This window comes from Micropterus salmoides, unplaced genomic scaffold, assembly GCF_014851395.1.
Source record: "Micropterus salmoides isolate LMB-PRFRI ecotype aquatic unplaced genomic scaffold, ASM1485139v1 Ms_hic_scaffold_22, whole genome shotgun sequence".
In the NCBI taxonomy this organism is placed as follows: Eukaryota; Metazoa; Chordata; class Actinopteri; order Centrarchiformes; family Centrarchidae; genus Micropterus; species Micropterus salmoides.
The window spans coordinates 19637004-19661503 of NW_024041373.1; the positions used below are offsets into that span (position 1 = coordinate 19637004).

At 40.7% G+C, this 24500-nt stretch overlaps 1 protein-coding gene across 1 annotated transcript in view; it reads right to left on the reverse strand.

The window, feature by feature from the left end:
- The window catches only part of LOC119916994 (protein bicaudal C homolog 1-like), a 57170-nt gene that overhangs the window by 12394 nt on the left and 20276 nt on the right, over nucleotides 1–24500 (reverse strand). Inside the window, exons 3-10 of the mRNA XM_038737024.1 lie at nucleotides 17632–17701; nucleotides 13591–13670; nucleotides 12132–12290; nucleotides 10643–10696; nucleotides 6733–6915; nucleotides 4424–4675; nucleotides 2721–2852; nucleotides 605–809 (exon numbers count right to left, since the gene is read on the reverse strand). Coding sequence (XP_038592952.1) covers nucleotides 605–809; nucleotides 2721–2852; nucleotides 4424–4675; nucleotides 6733–6915; nucleotides 10643–10696; nucleotides 12132–12290; nucleotides 13591–13670; nucleotides 17632–17701 — 1135 coding nt within the window. The remainder of the gene's footprint in view (nucleotides 1–604; nucleotides 810–2720; nucleotides 2853–4423; nucleotides 4676–6732; nucleotides 6916–10642; nucleotides 10697–12131; nucleotides 12291–13590; nucleotides 13671–17631; nucleotides 17702–24500) is intronic.

A 24500-nucleotide genomic window follows, 5' to 3' on the forward strand; every position in this document is an offset into this window, starting at 1 on the left:
TTGAGGTCAATGCTGCAGAAAAACAAACTCCTCCGCGATTATAACCATTCATCATCCTATGATTCATAAGCTCACGATTCATTCAAAGTAGCGCAACCAAATTCGTACTGAGGTTATTTTCTGATGGTTGGCCGATCAAAGATTTGTACGTTCGGGACTCATTTCTTGGCATGAAATTCATACCATCACGGTGAGGCCAGTTCTCCAGACAAACAACTCCTACTGTAAAGCTTGTACAGAGATGATGGTGCCATGACTCACTGGCTGTGATTTATGTGGATGTTGAGTATCTGATTAAAAATCACTTGTACTCAGTGATTCAGTTAACCAGGTTAACAGGCTTTGAGGACATCTGACTCTGAGATTTCTTCAATGGATGTCTTCCTAGGAGAGACTACTCTGTATTGTGTGTGTGACTGGTAGAGAAGCGAATGACACTGATGTATGAGAACATTAGTTCCTCCACAAAGACATTTCATCTCTAACACATTTTGTGCAAGGAAAAAAGAAGGTCACTTCCTTCTTCGTGAATATATCTTTTTCCCCCATCACAGAAAAAGTAAAAGAAAAAAAACTTTCTTAACAAGCTAGACAGCGTCATTACCCAGATTACTCAGCCCCAGGCCAGCTGAGGCCAGGATGTCCAGGCCAACGGGGCAGATGAGGGACGGGGACGGGCCATTGGTGGAGGGATTCAACACCACAGAGGGTGAGGAGGACGACACGCCGTTGCTCTCCAGACCCAAGAGGAATTTTCGGGCTTCATACATGTTCACTGCATTCCTCTCCACGCTCTTGACTATCACAGACTGAGAGATGACAGGAGGGGTGGACAAGGAAGTAAAAGGAAAATGGGAAGGAGGGAAGAGAGCAAAAGGTGAGTGGCAAAAGAGAAGGTAGGAAAAAGGCATGAGAGAGAGGCAGAAAGAGGAAATGCAGGGGAGGAGCGCGGGATGGATTGGGTAGGGAATGTTGGCACCAGAATTAAGGAGGGAAAGAGAGGATGAGGGGAGACAAACATAAAGGGGAGGAAGGAAGAGGGAATTAAATGTAGATTAGAAGGATAAACATTGAGGCAGTGTGGGAGAGAGCAAAGTTTAAGAGAAAGCATTTCTTAATCAACAGCATAACATACCATATCTTGCTCTTTGATACGAATGAAGAGAATACGAGGTGATGCTAGTTACTCAGTGACTATTATACTACGAGGCAATAAATCAACAAATAAATTATAAACAGGAATAAATCAAGTAAAGAATTAAACAGGAAAGATTTTAAATCAGTGAGAGAAATTACTTTTTTCACCAGAAACCCTGCCCTTCATAAACATCAAAGAAAAATGAACGTGAGTACAAATCACATCTTCAGCATCTTCAGCGAGTTGAGCTTTTGAAAAATGGATTCCAATCACGATCAGTCTCGCCAATGCGTGTGTGCGAGCGTGCGTGCACACACACACACACACACACACACACACACCCACCCTCCTTTATAGGTCTGCCAAAGTGCTGGGGGAGCACATAGGCTACGGCATACATTTGGACGGGCCTTTTGAATTACTGCTGTCACCTCGTTAAAATGTTTAAGTGAAGGGTTCTTAAGAGGATCTGGGCTGGGTCAGTGTTTGCACTGGCACCTCCACACCAGTCCCCACAAGCCTGTCTGGTTTGGGCACTGAGCCCTGGCTCAGCCTGGGATGTGGGCACCTTGAAGAGACAGTCAGGGCTGGGCCAAGTGGTGAAATATGATTAGGAACATTATGTGTTGTAGAACAGTAGACCATGAGTAACATTAAAAGGTTGGCTTTGAATGTAACACAGGTGTATGTTGCTGTAAGCCGTTGCAAATTAATATGGAGCTCAACATATTTCACTAATACAGGCTTTATTTTTTTATTTACTACTGACAAAACATGCAAATCAGGAAAGTTATTTTTTAGCTGGAATAGCTGAGGCATAATACAAAGATTGAGTGTTCCCGTCCAGGTCAGGAGAAACATGTCTGGCAGGCTGAGTGGAGAGCACACTTTGATTCCCCACTGTGGCCGATGTCGATGTGCCAAAACTCTTCTCAGTGTTGGTATGGCATGTTTCCCCTCTGTATATGGTTCCATTTTTTCCTTTTAAATTTCATCAAATAGTGATGAAATGTGACATGGCAATATATAATTTATTTCAGTGTCATGCTGTGACATTTGACGGAGTAATTCTCAAAAGGAACAGTGGCTTACTTGTTTCTTGATTGTCTTTTTCCCCTGTATGTGACACAGCATTTGAACAAGTAAGACAGCAGTTTGTTTTTCTAAGGGTGAAAAGTTAGGATATGGTTCCTTCTAAACTTTAAGGTTTAGTGGAGGTTTAGGTTTATTGGCAGGGCTGATTCATTTTATTAATTTTGTCCATTGTATCCCCTAACATTTTAACTTAAAAGGTACATGTGTAAGTATTAACAATATCTGTCGAATTCATTCTCCAAATATTATTTTCTATAGAAATCAACATATGAATCCATTTTGTACAAGTGGAAACAGTGAAAAAAAAAAGAGTCAGGGGCATCATCAATGTTATTGCATCCTCAATGCCTGCATCCTCAGGGAAACATGAATGTCTGTACAAAATTATATGGCATCCGTCTAATAGTTAGATATTGCAGTCTGGATGGAAGTGATTGGCTAAAAATCGCCTTAAAACTTTCCCTGCTGCGTAAGCCTGGTGTCCTACCTTGCTGGGCTGTTTTGGCTTTGGTTTGATGCTGATGAAGACATCCAGCTGCTCCATTAGTGCTGTGATACACTGGGGCTCCACCTCAATGTCCTCTTTAATGTCAAACATTAACACCAGAGGCAAGCAGCCCTGTGGAGCAAACACAAAACAACATTTTTTTTAATTTTTTTTTTACATTGGCTGCAGATTAATATCTTTCAGAGCCTTAGCTAATATATTGTAACATATCTGTGTCCCAATATATGTCCCAATAGGGTTTTTCTCATAACAGTAGTAAATGTTCCAGTATACTATATCATCTGTAGACCTACATGTTAGCCATACCAATAAATACAAGATTCACTGCTGGGTTCATCCCACACAGAGCTTGGGAAATTCCGCCAAAAGCAATCTGTTTTGCATGATCACCACCACAAGCGCCACAGACATCTATATTTTGGGCCGAGTGCTGGACAGCACTCCTATTGTGAGTGGGTGTAATTAGCAGCAGAGTATAGGGCCAGGCTGGCTCTGACAGGGCCTGAGATTGAAGCTGTAATCTACAGTCTGGCTGGAAGAAGCCAAATCACACAGTACACTACTGAGAACAGGTCTTCTCTCCCCCTCCTGTGCATCCACACGGCTTCTACTTTCAGAGCAACTCTCCTTAATCCTCTTTACACCCATCTTTTTTCCCCTTCAACCTCCTCTCCCATCCCCTGCTTTTATGCTTCACCTTTCCCCTCTAACTCTTCTCTCATAAATCGTTTTTCACTCTCTCACTCAGAGTGAGAGGTTCCTTCTTGTGTGTCCAGACCAAGAGAAAGTTTTGTTTAGTCACTGCAACAACTTTGGCATTTGCTAAATGTCTTTGGGGCCAAATGGGAGACCGCAGACAAAGAGAAGGCAGCTCTAGCAGAATTACTGCCCCACATTATGGATCTCCAAACAGAAAGCCAACGCTGTTTACGGCTGAGATGTCTTATATGCACCAGCTCGGCAGAAGCCTTTGCCAACGGTAATTAAACAGCCATCACTTTTACACATTTTCTGAAACAGACATCTCATTATATTCCTATGTAATTCAGATAAGGGTAGCCTCAGCGGTCACAGGCAAAAAGACAAGAATTACCACAGAGCATTTTTAACCAACAGAAATTTAAATGTGAGGCGCTTCATTCCTGGTCCAAAAACTAATGGTAATGTGCTGACCTCTGAATTACAGACAGAGCTGAAATTTAAATCCACCAAAATCTACTGTACATGCAAGCCAAACCATTACAATTAACACCAATAAGGATAATCTGTATATAGAGAGGCCATCAAGAACTCAATGCAAATGTCCATCTCACATGCAGGTATGCGGCTATAAATCTGGCAGCCTAACCTTGAGTGGGCTACAGATTGTTGTATAACTGGAGATTTCAACAGCATGAGAAGGGCCAAGCAAATCTCTCCCAAGGCTATTCAAAACCCCCAAAGGCAATCTTGGTTTACTTCTTAAACCCCATCTCAAAACCCACGCATCATTCACACATACCATGATGATGTTAGTGAAACAATGACATCCATTATAGCTACCACACAGAAAATGGAATCTGTATATGTTAGGAATATATTGCCAATGTCAGCTCTTTACCACAAAAACTAAGCTTTGCAGATTAAAGTAATTGATTTCAATAGGCAGAGGCAAATAAACAAAACACACACAAGGTACACACCATGAGGTACTGCCGTGCCAGGCAGACTGATTCAATGGTGCCCTGAATGTAGACTGTGGATTTCTTCTGGGGGCTGTTGGGGTCAGGGAAGTGGATCTGGGCTCCAGTTCTCTGGGTGATGTGCTTGATGTTGCTTCCATTGCGGCCCTTCATGAAGAGGTGGTGCTGAGGTGCGATGTCCAGGTGGGTGGTGACTGAGATGGTGCTTGCCAGGCTACCAGCCAGGTGCTCCAAAAGCAGTGCAGTACCCCTCTAGGGAAAGACGGATAACAAGGTAATTGACAAAATATCTGAATATATAAAGATTCTAATATTTTTTTAGCTGAGGCTGATGGGAATGTCATTAGTTTTGCAGGTTTTTAGTCATAAATCAGTATTGGAAACATTTTTCACCTGATGGTGGCGCTAGATAAAAAGTCAGAGGATCACCAAAATCAGTTGAACACACAGTCAAAGAACCATAAATGCTTGTACAAGATTTTATGCAAAATTATGCAGTGGATTTAGATCCAACCAAAAGAATATTTTCATAATTAATTCATCTGTTGATTATTTTTTGATTAATTGTTTAGTCTGTAACGAAGAGTTAATGTCTTAAAAAAACAAAATTAAGAACAAAGCTGAAACAATATTTCATTTAGAGCAATAGCCAGACCACATGACAAACTCAGTGAATGTAGTAGAAGTAGAGCCGTGTTGCCCATTTCCCACCAGAGCCTTCTGTATAACCAATGGCAGCTATTGTATTTTCCACTGCATCTGCTGGCCAGTTGAACAGTCTCATTCCTTGCTGTCTCTGCTATGCCTCTGCAAGCCAGTAAGTCATTTCCAGTGTGCAACAGGAATTCATACACTGCGGCCAGCATAACAACAATCCACAACGGTTTCGGTAATCCTTGAAGGTGTTCCAAGGGTCTTACACCAACACATAACATAGCACACATACTCCTCTAATCCTCTAGTCTACACATGGCATGCTTCCTAACTCTGACTGACCCCTCAGACCTACCACACGCTCAGGGGCTATGCTTCTGCATACATACATATTCACTATACACAGAACACATGATCCAAATTGAAGTGCACGGGGATACACAAATTCAGAGACTCGTATGCCAAATCCAGGCACTGGCAAAGTGAAATAAGTTGCATATTGTGGAAAAAAGTGAGTTGTAGGTATGACTAGGCAGGCATGATGAGAAGACTCCTTGGCAGGTTTTAACTGGCAACACTCAGATGCCAGTTGAGGAAGTGCATCTGTGTATATATACACACATATGTAAAATTTACTTTATGTTTATGCATAAACAAGCTGTAGAGAGCAAACACTGTAAGAAATTCCAAAATACATATCAAATAAAAAGTTAACTCAGGAGACTTCTGGACTTCCTAGTAGAGCTGTGAACGAGGTTCTCTCTCCTATTGGAGAGCTGACCCAGCAGCCGTCCAGTTTAAGCGACCAAACATCTCTCAGCACTCTCTTGCCCCTGTGGTGCTGAAAGTAATGAGGCAGTTTATACGAGAAAAGTGAGGAACACTGACAGTGTTGGTGGGCTTTGACATAGTGCAGCTCTGGAAACCATTTCCTGGTCCGTGGCTCGCCATGTAAACGGTAGGAGAAGAGTGAGGGTATTAACTCAAATATTGTTACACTGAAATGACTGACAAAGACTGCACAGTTCAGGGTTCAGTTAGTTATTCAGCCATCTTTAACAGGTCATACACTGGCTATAAGGAGGGTTGAACTTATGACATTTATTATACGGTCTCTTAAAATTTTCAACCCACTTTGAAAAGGGAAAATACAAACTAAAACGGAATTTATACAGCTGCTATTTATGCAATCAACGCAGTATGAGGAAACAGACAGATTTCTCTAAAATGGAAATTGGAGCATTAGTGCTGAAATAAACTGATGACTGAATTGGCCAATTAGTACCGAAGTTGTGGGCTTATTTAGAATTTAATCTAGCGCTAAAACATTTAGTCAATTGGCAGAAAATGAATTGACAACAATTCTGACTTGATTGGTTAATTGTCATTTTTCAAGCAAACCTTACAAAAACTGACTGGTTCCCGCTGTCACCCTGGGCTCTGTGAAACTGTAATGAGAATATTTCACTATGTTCTGTAATAGACTAAATAATGAATGGAACAAAATGTAGGATTCACCAATGCCATACATAATTATGTTTTAACATTTAGATAAAATTTTCTATGCAATAACCAAGGAACAGAAAGAACCGATCATTCCATTCAATCAACACCAACAACCAATATTCTCATCCAAATTACGAGACCCTCCTCACCTTGACGGCGTTGGTGTTATTCTGTGAGCCACGAACCACGCCGGTGGCCCTGTAGAGGCGGGTCGGGGGCTTGAAGGAGACTGTGAGGTTGTAGGTCTGTGAGATGTGCTGCACAGTGGGGGAGCTGGGGTCAGACTGCATGATGGCAGGAAGCTCGAAAGATAGCACAAGAGGGAGCAGCTCCTGCAATATGGAAGGACAGAAGGAGAGAGAGAGGAGGGAATAGAAAGTGACATGACAGTGACAGAAAACCATCATATTTCTATGAACATGGTGTCAATGACACGTCATGATGGCTGATGAAATACTGCAGTATGTAAAGTTGGATAGCTTATCATTGTGCTGCCATTGCTGCTGTGAGAAAATAGGGAAATAAAACACGCGGACCAGATTTCTTAACAAAATCAAGGCATGGTGTAGCGGCTTACATCACAACATATTTTCATTCAGACTGATTAAGACCATTTGGACACCAAGTAAAAACACAGCATAACAGGGTGATTTCTTTACATAGTGTAGACTTATGTGATTTGACGCACAGACATAACAACCTTTGCTTTAGCAGAATGTGGCAAAACTTGGCATGTAAATCTGTCAGCTGAAATAAATCTGAAGAAGTTAATCAAACTGAAGTCAGCAATAAGAGAGAGACTCCCTTTGTTACACAAAATATGCTACAGCATACTGTGGTGGTATCACCTAGGAGATTTATTTAAACCTTATGGCTAAACGGTAAATTCTGCAAAGCATCAGTGGTCTATGGTTCATTCTCATACATTAATTTCATGTTACTGAATCAAACCACAGGACTAGCAACAGACATCAGCTCATGACATTTGTATCATAGCAGTCATTCAAACAAAATTGATGCAGCCAGGAAGGCCTCAATTCGTGCATACACATGCTTATGCATGCACGGGAGAGAATTCACACAGGCACACACCCATACAGAGATGAACTGAAGGGAATGTACATTTACACACTCACAATGAAGAGAATGGATACACACTCACACGCACAGTGTTATCCAAACACTGACTCTTGGGCAGTGCGCCACTATGGTTTTGGCTGCCAGTGAAGGGCAAGCAGCATGAATTGCTCTGACCAAAGAAATGCATCCCTGATCAGTCCCATATGCGCTTGGCCTTACATATATCACGTTTCAGCACTCGCTTTCAGAGGGCTCGAGAAATTTAGGTCAGCACAGAAGGAAACGCAAGAGAGGACAAGCTGAGCAGCAGGAGTCGAGCGCTGAATGAAGAATAGACTGATTTTTATGGTAGAGCTGACCTCAGCTTTTTTTCCCCAAAAGTCTACCTGGCAGATGTGAGTTTCACATGTATTCAATCTGAAAGCACTGTTAAAAAGCCTTAGTTCTGACATAAAGGTGAGAGATGAAGAAAAATGAAAATATCTTTGAAGTAAAGCAACTGGCCAGACCTTTCATCACCTGCCTGTCAGCTCCACCTCTGAAAGTTCTTAGAAATCCCCCAAGAATCCATCACCTCAACAACCGACTTGTTATAGGCTCAAACAGATCTCCGCCCAAGAAGACCTCAGAGATACAATAGACCTTGTCTGAATCTTAAAGGGACATTACATGCATCGCTAATGCAACTCAGGGAGAAGGCACAACCAAGCCACTTCTGGTTTCAAGAGAGATGTGGGAGGATGTGGTCTAAAGGCCACCCAGGACCAAACACACAGCATACTGAACACTGTTATGCGCTGGCAACATCAACAGTAGGGGGTCCAAAAAAACAAAACAAAAAAAACAACAACAACAAAAAAAAACAAAGTCAATAAGACCTCCTTCCTTTTGCATTTTACAGAGTGGCATAATTTCGCCACCCTACCACCCATCAAAAATTCCCAGCTCCTTTTTATTTTTGAAATAGATTTAAAGGAATAGTTTGATATTTTGTGCAGAATTGTGCTTTATAGATCAGCCTTTTGTAGGTGCAGTACTTATAAAGTGCAACAATGCCATGAAAATAAAATCTCTCCCATGTGCTCAGTTCCTTGGCGCATTTTAAGAAATTGCCTCCGGGTTAAGTGATGTAGCTCATACATGATTAAAAATATGTGTCGAAGGACTGTCTAGTCATGCGTATTGAGTGTTTTATGGAACAACATACAAAGTATCTGAGTATCATGAAATGAGGCGACAATCAAGGTCTGGTTACATCAAACAAAATTGACTGAGAGGGAAACCTGTCCTTTGATCCACCCTTGTCATCCGCTGACTGTGTGTTTTTTTGGAGGCCAGAACAATCTTTGTGGTTCTCAACAGCTTATATTATAAGCCCCATTGTAAAACGCTGCTATGATTAGGTTTGATTATTTTTATTTTTTTTTCCACCCCAGGCAAAAAAAAGTAGATGGACTAAGTTGTGGCTTGCTGCTAATGAAAACAACCATTAAGCACGGAGACGTATACGTATGCATACATGCCAACATTTGCCAATCCACACTAAATATCCAGAATGACCTTCCTCCTCTCTCTCTTTTCATCACTCTCACACACACACACACACACACACGTTACTGTTAGTTTTGGTCAGGCCATAGTGGAGGAACGTGTTCACTGTAGACAACTGCTACAGCAAAGGTTAAGGGATGTTCACTTCACACGAGTATAGAGGTCCTGCGCCCACAAAGTTATGGCTGGAGGTCGGGCTTCCAGTCAGACTGAAACTGAAGATGGAGAAGAGGCTGAGGAGATGGGCCTGCCAAAGGGGCTGAGGCTCATGCTTGTATTTTACAATTGTTCTAGGGAAGTGGTCAGGGAATAGGTTAGGAATGGTGCTTGTGGCTTAGAGGAAGTGCTGAAACTGTGCCTGGAGTGCACAATTACCTACTGTAACCCTGGAGCTCTTCCACTGGTAGCATTAGGTAGGGAACTTAGCTGTCTTGAGTCTGATGTTTTATTTATTGAGGAAGTAAATGTTTTGAGTAATGCACCTGGGAGCCAATAAGTAACTACAACAGGGTTTCAGACTTACACATGAGCTGGAGAAGTTTTGTCATGCCAGCTAGAGAGTGAGCATGGAGCAGTGGAGGAGCAGGAGACAGGTACCCTAAAGCTACACACAAACAACTTTTGCTGTTTTATTTCCTTATCTAATGAAATGTATGAAATTAATTGTCCTTATGTCCTTTATATGTAGCTTTGCCAATATTGTTGCTATACATTCATGCCAATAAAGCTAATTTGAATTTACAGTTGGGCCGAAAATTCACAAGGCTAAATTTACTCTTTTGTGGCCGAAAGCAGGGGGAATAGGAAATAGCATGGGTAGGATTGTAAATATATAATGCGGGATCTAGCGTGGCTAGAAGGCTAATGGCAGTCCACAAGTTTGTTAATTATACATGGTTTCATCAAATACTTTCCTGTAATTAATTTCAGTAACCATCCTTGCACTCACTACAGCCAATCATTATCCATCCATCTGTGCTGCTTTTATTATTTTGCCAGGCAGTTAGAAAAGTTCAATCTGATTGAACACTTTCAAAGCAAAAGAGGACGGTCAATTTGCACCGTCACCTCTCATAGAAATGAATGGCTGCACCACAAGGTGGAAAAAAAAAAAAGCACAAACACACACACACACACACACACACACACACACACCAGCTCGTGAGCTCAACAGGGTTGTTTATTCAAAGTGAGGCAGTGGCAGCCATATATATTGGACAAAAATATGATGATGATACTGCGATATATTTATATTTTTTTCCACTCTAAAAATGTGTCTATACTAAAATCAATTGCAACCGTCAGAAATTAAGCCGACCACAGTCTCTGGCTCTATAAAGGTCAAAACTACAAACTTACAAGCCTGCAGGGAATGAGTGTTTGGGCGGAGTGTCCCTTTAAGATAAATGTGGCTGAGCATCAACTTACCCTTATTTTTACTCGCGCTGCCTCAACCCCTCCTGGCTGTCCTGCAATGGACACCTGTTCACAATAAAAAAAGTAACATGTAAATCAGATATCCAGTTCTAACCCAATCCAAGACAAATAATGGCTCAAATCAATGCATACAATTAATTTCAAGGTTGAAAGCAAAATTTATTACAAAGATAAAAAGAAGCAAAAGTGAAAAGTAAACTGAAACCTAACCTTACGTGTGACATAATTCCAGTTAATGTTTTATATTCTTGAACCACATCATTCAGTCACCATGAATTTAACATTGTGATTATAAACATGGCGTCCACAATTAAAGTAACTGAAGAAATTGAGCCCAGATGAATTTAATTTCCACATAAAGGAAAATGGTGATAAATAGTCTGGTTAGATTTCTCCTCTCTTATTCTTTTCCCTCTTTCATAGGAAACTGCTCACCATTGTGGAGAAAACCAAGAACTAAAGCGTGGTATTACTGCTCCAGAACAAAACACACATGCATTATACTTATGTACACACAAACACACAGCAGTGTGATGCTGTGCAGCAATTACCGGTATATCTTTCAAAATGAAGACTATTCTTAAGCCTCATGTTAGCAAACATCTGCCCTGCTGAAGTGTGCTTGAACAACATCACCACTTCTTCCAGCTCCAGTGAGAGTGAAAGGTAAGCAGCATCTTCATTGATTTTCACATTTGTATTTTCTTATCACCACTGCACTTGTCAACATGCTTTGCATCTCAAATGCTCTCCAGCAGTCAGTACGCTTTTGAAGCTAAAAAAGAGACAGCTTAAGTGGTCTTGGGTCTAAAAGGAGTCTCTTGCTACTTATTAGCCTATACTTGCATCAGCATAAGACTGGAAGAGGTTGAACAGTCTATGAGATACAGAGTACTGGCAAGTTTAATGGTTTACATACCGTAGTTATACTGTTCTATGCAAAATCCACTTAAATATGGTTTAAATCTGTGAAGTACACCTTTAAAAATAAACAAACTTTTCAGTATTTTTATCCACAGGTGCAGTGTAGAGCACCTGGTAAAGATAAATATCTAATACTGTGCCAGACAGTGTGCTTTCCTGAACTCCTCATACTACATTTTAATGGTAATTACAGCAGGATCCTACTGCCTTTCTAGTGTGTCCAGCCAAAACACACCAGCTTCCTCTGGGTTGGCCAATCAAAACAGCCAACTGGACCAACTCACTGCAACTGCAGGTTTAGAATCTTAACAACAACCTAAGCTACAACTCAAGAAAATAAAGAGTAGAGGGATGATAATAGTAAACACTCAAGGCAGGTAAAAGCAATTCACTTACACCTGAAATATAATCCTGGTGCAATGTTGTGGTTCAAAAGATTAAAGCAAAATATCTTATGGGGCAAACTCAGCCAGCACTGAACAGGTCCCTCCACCCATCCATCACTCCTGCCTCACTGAGACTGCACAATGTAAACCTATGTTGTAGCCCCACAAACCTGGTTGCTTTTCTCGGCCTGGTTGTTCCTGTTAGAGTCTGGGAAATGGATGTGGCACCCTGTCTCCTCCATCACCCTCTTGATGTTGTTGCCACCTTTGCCAATAACGTGAGAGTGCTCTGTGTGGGAAACGTCCATCTTCAGAGTTACCCTGTTACTCTAATGGGCAGAAAGGAGAGGGTTGGGGTGAAACAATGACTGGCAACACATACAATGGCTCAGTGAGTGAAGCATGGTACCAACAGAAAGGTGCATGTTATTATACGTTTATTTTAAAGGCATTTCATAACAAAGCTAGAAATGACAAGAAAACGACGGAATGGCCAAATTTTAAAACTTAAGCTCTTTTTTTTTCTTCCACTGCATTCATTGCAAGTCAAAAATATTGCTGTAGCTGTAACTTCCCCAAGTGACTGTTGGGTAATGAAGCCATCTATTATATAGATGGCTTCATTACCCAATACCTGTGAGGCATGACAGTTATTATATTACCACAGACAGCTTATTAAACTCACTATATAACCATTATCAGGGATCAAATCAAATGTGCCTGTTTCTAAGGCTATGTGACATTTTAAGGCCTGACATAAAGTGAATAGGTAAAAAAAATTAACTAATCGATTTCACAAGGAAACTTCCGCCAGCTAACTCTGAAATGTAATGTTTAAATATGTAAATGAGGCAATACCTAATGCTAAGTTTTTTAAGTGTAGCAAAATAAACACGTAATGTGTATTTTGGGTGGTTTCTTTCCACTAGTCTGAAAGAAGACATGTGCAAAACACCCCTAAATCTCAAAATTGTCCAGTGCATGAAAAAAATATTTTTTTGTCTGTAGTGTCTTGTATATAAGCAAACAACAAGGAGGACCAAGTCAAATTGCACTCTCTGGTTCCCACCGATTACAGATGCTGCTTTACGGAAAGGCCAATGCAGACTTACAATTTGCCCTGTTTTAAACACTTTCACATGCTGCAGTTATTTAGAAAAGAGATAAATGAGCCACAAAATATGTAGTACATAAAAAAAATGAATCGAATTATCAAATAACTGCTGCCAGACTAAAAATGACCTTTTCGTGACAAGACCATATGAAATGCTATAAACTTTGCCAATCATGTGTTGCTCTCTTCTGTGTGGCTGTAGAGTGCATGGATGATTGCCTGCCCCCAGGGGGTGCTACAGTGCAACCAGGTATGTGAAGTCTTGTGTTGCCATGACAATGAAGCCTACACGCACACACTGCAATCCAAGCTCAAGGTGCGAGTATCTGGCAGGATTAGAGCCGAAGTGTACCACACTGCTGTGTGCAATCTGTCACTTGGACAGCAGGAGAGCTGGGGTGAAATACATTTGGTGCAGCTGAACACCAGGGAAGGGTGAGAAAGAAGAGACAGGGAAAGAATTACAGACATACACATGAAGTCTATCTTCACTGGGATAAAGATGTTTACTGTACCTTTGTGTCAAGGACAGACATAATTCTGTCTTTGGCTTCCCTCACATTCTCCCTCTTCCCGCACACCTTGATGTGTGGATCTGCAGGGAGAGAAAGAGAAAGGGAAACATTAAAGGGGGAAAGAAACAACAGCATGTGTTTAATGTCTGCGTATGTTCAATATGTGAGTGAGTGAGTCAGTGCTGATAAAGGGTGGAGTGAGAATGTGAGAGAGGAACAGAAGTTAAACCCATTTAATCAGAAATGACACAGCAGTCTGCATTTGTCAACAAATTACCGCATGTTGGAGAAAAGCTCTGCAACAGTAATTGCAGCTTTGATATCTGTCGAGTCTCATTTAAGTCTGCAAGAAACCACGTGGGGGGGGGGGGGGGTTCAGGCAATCCATCAGTCAGTACATCCTACAGAAACAGTATGAAGTGAAGAGAACTGCTCTGCTGCAATTTAGTCTCAATAGAAGACAGATGCGTGTGATGGTTATCTCATTTTCCTGAACCTCTTTCTGTCACTCAGTCACTGCAAAAATATATAAAACTATATATAAAAAAATATGTCTTTCTCAAGACTTTGGTGCACATGATTCTGCGTGTCTATGTGTGCTCTTTATCAGCTGTCACACACAGAACCAATGCTGCCTCTTCAAGAAATGACTAGATACCACCCTGCAACAGAACCTGCGTTATCCTTAAATGTTTGAGTAAATACACTCAGCAGGCACACAGAAGAACATGCAAGTTAAGGTCTTAACAACTTGAGTAAACTGTGCTTCCAGAGACCTCCTCAGCCTCAGACTACTTCAGTTAAAATAACCAAAAACTGCATACCTAAACTATTTAAAGGTAATGCTTGTGACTGCATAATGTTGGGTAAGCCTACATCTGGCTCTGCCACATGCGGGACCCCTGGAGAACGCAAATGTAAAAACACATGAACACACAAATTCAAAACGTGCACACACACACACACACACACACAGTACACACACACGGTCCATCGCCCCTGCGTTAACTGTACTGAGTAGCAGGAAGTCGACTAAGCCCCCTTCCAGGAATACCCCTCGCCATACCCACGTACACACTTACAGATTTACAGTATAGCATTCAGACAAGACTCACTGAATCAGATTTACTACTACAAAGTTGTTGGGACCTCGGAGAACCCCACTAACACATGTTTAGACTTTCAAGGAACTTGGGAGTGAAAATTAAAAATGACAACACCTAGAAAAATAAAAATTTTTGTGATGACAATGGGAGTACAAAAAAAAGCCCAACCAAGCAAATGATCTCATTCTTCTTTAGAGTGCAGAAGAATATGGGTTGGAATTCTGTTTTTTTTTTGTTTTTTTTAACTATCTGACAGAGGTTCAGCTTTCTGTTTAATGGGCACTGGGAACTGGGGGGACCACAGAGTACCAGCAAACAAGCACTGATCTGGTTAGTGTGTCACGGGTGTCGGGCAACCTCAACACACACTACAAAAGATTCTAGAACATACTGGAGAGTAACAACAGCTCTTAGGAGGCTTGAGGAGTAAGAACTAAACAAAAACCAAGCTGCAGTCTGAGACAGGAAAACAAAACAAAAGGAAAAAACAGCAGAAAGAGCGGTCAGAAACCTATCACAGTCCCTGCACTGGTTCCAGGAAATTTTCCCATCATACAGCTGTAGCTGTGAACAATAGAAACCCCCACACTTCCTCCTGTGGCACCCACAGTGACCATTAGAGGGAGTATGGCTCTTCCAGCATCTAACCTGCACAGCACATCTGGCAAACATTATCCAGCCCAAACGAGTGTTGCAGTCGTGATGTAGAACACCCCCGCATTTTTTAAATGGAGTGTGCTTTTTGCTCTTTTTTTTAATGATTGATTGTGGAATTTTAAAAAAACACCCTACGTCTTAATTTGGTGCACAAAACACCTAAAAAAGCAAAAACAAACAAAACACAAGAGTAGACTTGCAGTTGCAAAAAGATGTGTTTTCAGTCATACAAATTTTATAGTTACACTAGACAGAGAAGAAACCTTTTGACCCAGAGCTCTGTACTGGCAAAGCTAAAGCATTTTTCCAGCTGAGAACTGCATTTGAAAATACCACACAAATGAAGGGAATTAAGTCCTTTTGGCTCTGTATTTCTCATTCAAAACATCTGCAGGAAAATCTTGAAACAGACAATTGGCAAGTAAGAGTAGTATTATGATATTTATCATATAAAAATAAAGCAAAGGAATTTTATAAATAAAATCATTGCTTGAAACATAAAGACCATCTCGCAGTTCAACACAGCCCTGTCTGGTGTGAGACTGATAAGCCTCCTCACTGCATTAAATCACTAATAGTGTGCTGATGATGGCTTGCCCCAGAAGCTAACAACTGGCCTTATCATGCTTACGCAGGTGGCAGGGATAGCTAGCGGCAGGTGATAAATGAATTGGAGGAGCTGGCATTTTGATGGAGTGTGGCTCTGTATGGGGAGAGGTTACAAACATACAAATTCCCTTCACATCTGCCGCCATCCTGCAGAGTGTAACCGATTCCAGACTGCACATGAAAGACGAAGCTAATACAAAATTCCAGGAAAACAAGGAACCATAACACCCTTTAAGAGTATCGTTTTGGATTAGGATAATTCAAAATAATCATGTTACCCTGCATCAACAAAATAACTACGTCAGCTATTTTCAAGGGCAGAGCAAGTGAGTTTTGTGATATGGGACGAAAGGTATGAGGATCATTGTCTCAAGTAATTTTCCTGTTGGCTTCTGTGAGGTTTTAACCACCTGGTGTTGCATCCACAGTTTAATTTAAGTCACTCTTGTCAGCTGTAGAATATTCTCTTTTTAGCCATCCAATCCATTTTTCTCTTACCCTCACGCTTTTCCCATGAGCTCAGGTTGTTTAAACACATTGTCAGTTCCACATGTCTCTTCTCCCACAAATGCATTCGCTCATAAGACAACTGTAAGTGATCATCCAATTGGTTTACCCTACACAGTGGAAAAATCTGTCAGGCTACAAATCATGGCTGAGAATTTCAAATATCCTCACTTCGTACACAGAACATCATGCCCAGGTGGTGTTGGAGGCAGGTTTTGTGAATGAACGAATACTCCGGATGATTGTGTTGTTGTGTGTGAATGGATTGCCGGGGCTTACAGTTGATTAGGCAAGCAGAGGGGAAAATGTTAAAGATTCTGATGTCAACTATTTTCCGTGCAGAGTGAGTGAGGAAGTTACATAATGTCAGTGGATTCCACATCTGGCTTGAAGACGCACACTGGCAATTCTCCTGGGGACAACAAAGTGGGCACGGCTACACCTATTCCTCAACCCCCTCCTCACCCCTTCCCGGAAGAGCTTTAAATAACCGTGATAATGTTTTATTGGTAACAGAGGGCTGGAACAACTTGGCTAATAAATGCGTGGGATTCAATATAAGCAATTCCCACTCCTCCGCCTCCACAGCAAAAATCACAAATTCCTCTGTGCAGATGAAGTTACTGGCTTGTGACAAATGGACAACATGCAAGCTTTAATCTCTTCAAACTTCTCAATCAACTTTTTAATATGATTAATAACAAAAATGAGCACTAGTGTAACCTTGAAATCCGTCCTCCTTGACTTTCTGAGTCCAGTGACGACTTATTATTATTATTATTATTATTATTATCTTATTGTATTTGGAAAGATAACGCAGCTATGTTGTCACTTAGGATTCAACCGTTAAGTTTACTTTAGCGATTAGTTTTGTTGCTGCACATCTTAGAAATGACTTGCGAGCATTGCATTTCTGTTAGATGTAGTGAAAAGGCATTCAAGAAAAACATTTAAGGAAAGTCATGAAAATGTATGCCTGAGCTTATGGACTTTGATGCATGGCAAGTTAAATATTTATTTGACTTCAGATTCATTCATATTGTAGACACATCATTCACTTAACACTCAAGTTGCACAAGGCAAAAGGCAATGGAAGAAGTACATGGTTTTAACATAAGAATAATCTCAATATTGGATTTTAAAAAACAACAAAAATATTCACCTTTTTTTGACTTCGCTCCGATTTTCAGTTTGGACGGCCAGGCTATCTGCGTTTGGGTCTCATCCATTACCTGCAAGAGTGAAGGATGGCCGACATTAGCTTATCACATATATCAGTATTGACAGATACTATGTGTTAGCAGGCAGAAACAGCTAACTAATGTGAGTTGGCAGAAGGATAATAATTTATCAGCATATACTGTATATGCTGATAAATTATGTTAATCATAATTATTTCATACTTTAATACCAGTATTGGTCACAAAATCCTAGTATCTACTGCGCTCCAGTCAGTATTACATAGGACCTTTGTAGAATTTTGTGGCTTTGGCTTAGCTTGAAGTGTGGACAACTCCTCGCTGCTTCTCCTGTACTAGCAAACATTCATTTTGTTGACTTTAGATTATATTTAGAACAGATGAAACAAGGTATTAGCTAGTGTTGTAGTCAAGACCGCTCAAACCGAGACCAAGTCAAGACCAAGACCAGGCTTTATCGAGACAAGACCAAGACTTTTAGGGGCTGAGACCAAGACCGAGGGAGGGCGGGACCGAGTCAAGACCAAGACCAGTTCCCCACATTATATGACACAGTAAAATGTGAAACGTGGTCAAAGGTACTTCTCAAATTGATCTGAAAGATCCAGATTCCCATAAAAACGCCCACATACAAACACTAAGAGCTGAAATCAACGTAAGCATCTTTATTCAACACTCCTTTTCCATGTCATTAACAAGAACACCACATTTTTAATAAGGGTTAATGGTTGCATTTGAAGCAATACGTTTTACATCCAATAAAGTTAGGATGTTAACAAATAAATCAGACAATGCAAAAGCAATTTACCTTCACCATCAATATGTGGTCTTAAGACCAGTCTTGAGTACAACACCACTAGTTTTAGCAGTCAACAGCTGCACAAAAAAAGCCTTTACATGATGAAAAGGCAGAACGTTAAAATAGCCAAAAAAAGGATATGGAAGCCAGAGAAGTCAAAGAAGCTGCGAGTCTAGTTTAAACATGTCTGTTGTTATAAGCTTATTTGATGTTTCCAGACATTGCTTTGTTTCTGCTCAACACCCAATTCCTCCCACACTAAAACCACCCCAAAAAAAAAAAAAAAAAAAAATTGAGTACACTTGGCTTAGGAACACGTGAAAAAATGCCAACAATAATCTGTGTGAGAGCCCTTTGACAAGTCTAGTCATCGTAACCAGGCGCAAGTGTGATAAAGGCAAACTGCTTGCAGTACAAAAAAAAAAAAAGACTATGGAGCTGGTCAAGAGTCAGTGTTCCAATCATGGGGAATCTATTAACCAACCTCCTGCTCCTCTTCTCAGCCATGAGGAAGCTTTTCAGCCAAGCAAGGTGAGCGGTTGATGTTGGAGGGTGGGAAAAAAAACAAAGGGAAAAAACTGTCAAACCCTGCAAAACAAATGAGAACTTCACATGCTCTCTCTCTTAATGCCTGTCCTCAATGTGCATTATCCTTGTTTTCACAAAGGGTCCTGTGGCCTTTTGTTTGTTTTAATACTTTCCAGGGGTTTGTGTTTTCGGGGCGGAGAAGACTTTCTCAAAGTTTCAGTCATGTGATTATGCATCCGAGGACTGCTTCAAGCCATTACATGAGCAGCAGACGCCACTTAATGTTCCTTGGAAGTCTAGTGCATTAAGCAACAAGCCACGTAATGTAACTTAAATGGGAGAGAAGGTGCATTAAGAGTGATCAGTGCTCCCAGTGAAGATTAGATGTTGTCAGACCTATTAGCATGGCTACAGCAATTCACAGCCTTCATTTTCTTTTTTACAAATGCTTTTAAATTATATCTGCTATTTTTCGTTGCAGAATAATAAGCATTACAGCCTGTATTCCTAGGGGATATGGTGCACAAATCGAAAAGGGAAGTGCTTGAATTCCTCTATATGTATTTCTGGAAGTAGCGTGGTCTGTTTTGCATCCTTTATAACAAATTCTGACAGCCTATACACTGCCAGTCAGAGAGACCGCTCTGAAAGGCCTGATGTGTGCCTTTCTTTACTCTGCAGCAATATACTTAAAAATCCATGATGGTTGACTGGAAGCCCTTTCAAGCCTCACTGATTTTTTACAACATGCCATAATAACATTGGAGGTGCCCATCGCATTATACCACTAACAGTCAGAAGTCAGAAATGTAACTTTTTTGAGGCTCTCTGTTCTCTCAGCAGAAAATTAAGAACTCTTCCTTCAAAAGGTGAGTTTGTCTGTTCTCTAGCAAAACAGGATTCTGCATTTCTCAGAAAAACTCATAAAACAGATTGCTGTTTGCCAAGAAAATCATTGCTAAAACACATTTGTACAACGAAAATGTCTTTCTTGATGTTTTATTAGATTCTTCTGTCTCCCCCTCGTAAGCTCTTGGCCTAAGCTACATATCTTTTGGCATTATCATTATCATCTAATTGTTGAGAAACACTCCTGCTTGTGGCTCTGCGTTTACATCTAGTTTCTATTGAATGAATCGTGGAACCAAAAGGAATGTTGGTATGATTTTGTGCAATGAAAATAAAGGAGAATTCCTTTCAGATGATCTCGCGTAGCTATTTTTGTAAGGAATTCTTCTGTGGTATCATCAAAGTGAGTAACCAGGATGAAAAAAGTTCCAGCTTTTGTGTCCAGGATGTTAATAATCCCCCATTAATGTCCTCCTATTGGAAACCTTCCCATTCCTCGTCTCTGCAATATTATCACGAATGCTGCAATAACTTTATCAGTCTATTCACTCAGAATGGTTTTACATGCAGTGAAGTTTAGGACTGAACCCAAAATCTGATGAGTTTTGCGTTACTGGGTTTCACACTAGCTCAAGGCACAAATGATATGAGAAAGTCACAAATACCCAGTAACTAAATGCAAACTTTTTTCTCCATCACCCATGAAGTCACGTGCTCACACCAACAGCTGGGTGTATCACAACAGCATTAAAAGGACATTCTGTTCCCAGTGATAACGAGAAATTCTTTTACTTTTGCCTCCTGTTTCCCCATGTTTTTGTTCTTAAATTCAGTCTCCTGCAATGATGACAGATTTGTCTGGATTATGTCATGAAGGCATTCAATTTAAAACCACAAAATAAAGAAATATAACACTCCCATAACCTCTCAGAGGATGTTGAAATTACAGTTGCAATGTGGGAGCAAATGGTAGATGACTGATTGTGAGTTCCATTTGTTAAAATATGCTTATTTACAAATGGAAATGTCCTTTCCAGCCCTTTTTAAGCAACTATGTATGTATGTTTAATACAATGCAGTAAAAGCTCATAATAAAAATTACAAAAGGAACATAATAGAAGTACTACAATTATACTTTCCTAAAATGATCAAACTTATGGCCTATGCCTCATCAAGATTTTCCTCAAAAAGGGCCTTGTTCAGAGAGACCGGTTTCCTGTCCAGCGTTGCTGTTCTTGGCAACGTCCTGCAGATGGGACTGATTTCTGACAGACCACACACCATTTTAAAGGGTGGATGGAGTTTATTTTTATGAAGGGGCTAGCAAATACCTCTCAAATAGGTCAAGGTATTTACACAAATTAAGTTACCTATACATTTCCACCCTTTCTTCTCTGCTACCCCACCATTTCTGAAATGAATAAAAACATAAATGACTATAGTTCTGATCAGTTTCATGGCACAACCTTGACATGATGATTGGTTCCTAGAGGTTTGCAGCTGGTGTATGCAGATGTGTGGAGAGCTGTACGTGAAATCAAACAGGATATCATTAGAGTATGTGTGTGTGTGTGTGTGTGAGTGTGAGTGTGAGTGAGAGAGAGAGAGGGGGAGAGAGAGGGAGAGAGCGCGCACGCTCAACACACGTGACTGTGTGTGTACGTCTGAATGCGTGTAGGTATAGTACAGCAGCAATCAACATGGCTGAGGCATGTTTCCTGTCCTGCACTGCAATGGTGCAGCTGTTGATTCAGCTGGAATGTGTGTGTTTGAGTGTGAGTCTGTCTGTGTGTTTGGGAAGGGGACACAGAGGGCAGTTGGTGGGGGGGGGGGGAGTTGTGCAAAGAGAAGAAACTGACAGAGGGAACAGCAGAGCTCGAAGTTGACAGCATGGACTGAACTATCCCCACGAGACTCAGCCATAACTGAGTTAGTGCTAACTAGCAGATAAAGTTCTATTACAACATATGCATGCTTATGAAAGAGCAACACACATTATAAGGAGGGCACAAAAACATTCTACTGCTGAAATGCATCAACAATACATGTCATTATAAACTAATTTAAACAAACTTTTTTTATATGTTTTGTTTGTGATGGTACTGAGCATGTTATTTGAAACATCTCACAATTTTATGCCAACCAAATATTTCATCCTGACAGTCTAAAGATTTCCTATTTATCGTGTGTCAGTGCAGCGAAATACAAGATCTTCATAGCATAGTTCATGGCTTCAGTGCTATGAACCAAATGAAATGAAATACGCCTGGCCTGAGATCTGAGTGCACTGGCACTTATATATCACGCCTGGCATTATTTACTGAGCCACAACTCCTGGGAAGGAAAGATGGAAGGGTGATCAGACATGAACTCGCTAAGGGTTCAAAGACATCTCCTCAACTCGAATCCACTCCAAGCTCTTCAGTAGTGTACAGTTATCGGCTCAACCAGACGAGCTTCTAGGCTCTTTGCCGTCCCACGGCTCGACTTCTGCACAGCCCTCCAAAAAGCTTTGTGGTCTGTGCCACGATTTGACACTCCCAACAGTGCACAGTCCAAAATGTTCACTGCACAACAGTGTGCTGAACTGCTCAGTGACACGTTTTCTGTTACACAATCAAGCACTTCATTTGCAGAAAAAATCCCCTTGTTATACTAGACTGATAACAATGATACACCAGTGGTTTAATAAAGTTAAAACACCAGGAGGAAGAAGAGGAACGAGGGAAGAGCAGGAGGGAAAACACAAGACAGACAGGAGACCAAAACAAAGACTGAAAAAGAAAGCGACATGTAGCTGGCAACATTCCCCGTGTGAGCAGCAGGGACTTGCATGTAGGTAATTTCCCAGCTGTGGCACCCCTCTGTGTTCCCCAGTTTGCCTGCTATCGTCTTTACTTTTTCATTGACTACATGAAGAGGGTGGAGTGTTTGCTCTCTATTACAAAATGTTGCTCTGGACTCAAAGGAAGTTCAGCAGACAGTGAGTAAGAGGGTTTGATCAACCACAGCAACAGGGCCTGGAGAAAAAGTGTGGGGTGGACCATTTTATGTTGCTCTCGTCAGCGACTGAACTTTGAATCTCACTGCTGAGGCGACTACAAAATCTCCTAGTTAGTAAAAGTGTGTGCATCAAAAATGACCATATGCTTCCATACGTGAGGGACAGAGCTGCTAGGCATGTACTTTAATAGTCTCACTGAGTGTGTGTGTGTGGTAGATGGGTGTGCTGGAGGGGCAGGAAGCAGTCCCAACTAAGAGTTTCCATGTTCATCAACTTCAAGGTATTTCACACACCTCATCCATTTGCTTTCAACAATACTGTTCCACAGTCGCATTCACTGTTTATTTTCCTGGCTTTAATAGGGCACGTATGGTGATCACGCTATCAGAGGGAAACTATACAGAGTTATCCAAATGGAAATTCTACAATAAAAACATGACTTTAGCACTCCTCCTTCACTGCTCTTCGCCAGCCTGCCAACCCAAACAGCTGCACACTAATTTCTAATTGACAATTCAAACTCTACTAACCACCGTTTCTTTGAACGAGCTGTGACAATATTCAATTCAGAGATGTTAAAAACCATGAGTGGCAAAGTCAATACACCAACAGCCGTACTTTGCTTAAGCTTTGTGGAGTGATGGTAGACACCTACACTGGATATCTTAAACACTACAGTTATATCCAAACCAAAGAGGTGGAGACAAAACTACAGTATATCTAGAGTCCTTGTTAAAATTCCAAGGAGCGGAATCTTAAGGCGCCTGGTTTGCATTACTTGGTTTTTGAAAACTCATTCAGGGACAGTTAAATTGCCTCCTTCTTTGACATTTAGCTCAGCTTCCTAACCTCCAAACCCAAATATGGAAAATAGACAAAAGAGGAATGCCAAAACAAACCGCTATCCATCATTTTTTTTCCATTATAGCCCATTAACATACTATAGAGGGAGTTTAACATACTCAGGAAACTTTTCAGGAATTTTAAACAAGAACAAATTCACTTAAAATACTTATAATTAACAAGATACTTTCTTAGTAACTGCTGTCAAAATTCAACTTGTGTTAACTTTGTTGAAAATGCAATCGTTTTCATTTTCAGTGCCATGTGATTAGTTTTGTCTCTATACATTTCGATGCAAATCAAACACCACACATGCATATTCACTAATTCACAGATCATGGTCATTTGTTTGCCAGTTCATGAACACAGTCACTGTCTCAAGTAATGGTAATGGTTTGCTTTCCCTCATAATGCTGCTTCATAAATAGAAACTGTGTAATGAACAGTATTACGGCTGGGCTACGTGGCAAAACATTTTATCACCATTTTACTATATATACTTAAAGTATGAAGATTCAGAGCCTGAAGAATTTGCAAAGACTGTTCTGAAACAGATTTCTATTGAAATTGATACATTATAGTTTTTAGAAATAAACACTGAAGAAAGTCATTGTAGGATCATTAATGAATGTTCAGGAATTATTTCATTGTTAGAGACATGGAGGTTTTAATCGAACAAAAACTAATCCTTGTAGTGGGAACCTGTATGAAAGACCATTAATTAATAAGAAGAACTATTTAAACACAACGGTAGACATCTAAAACCAGACAGGGTCCCACACTTGACTGATCAATGGGAACCAGTGAGA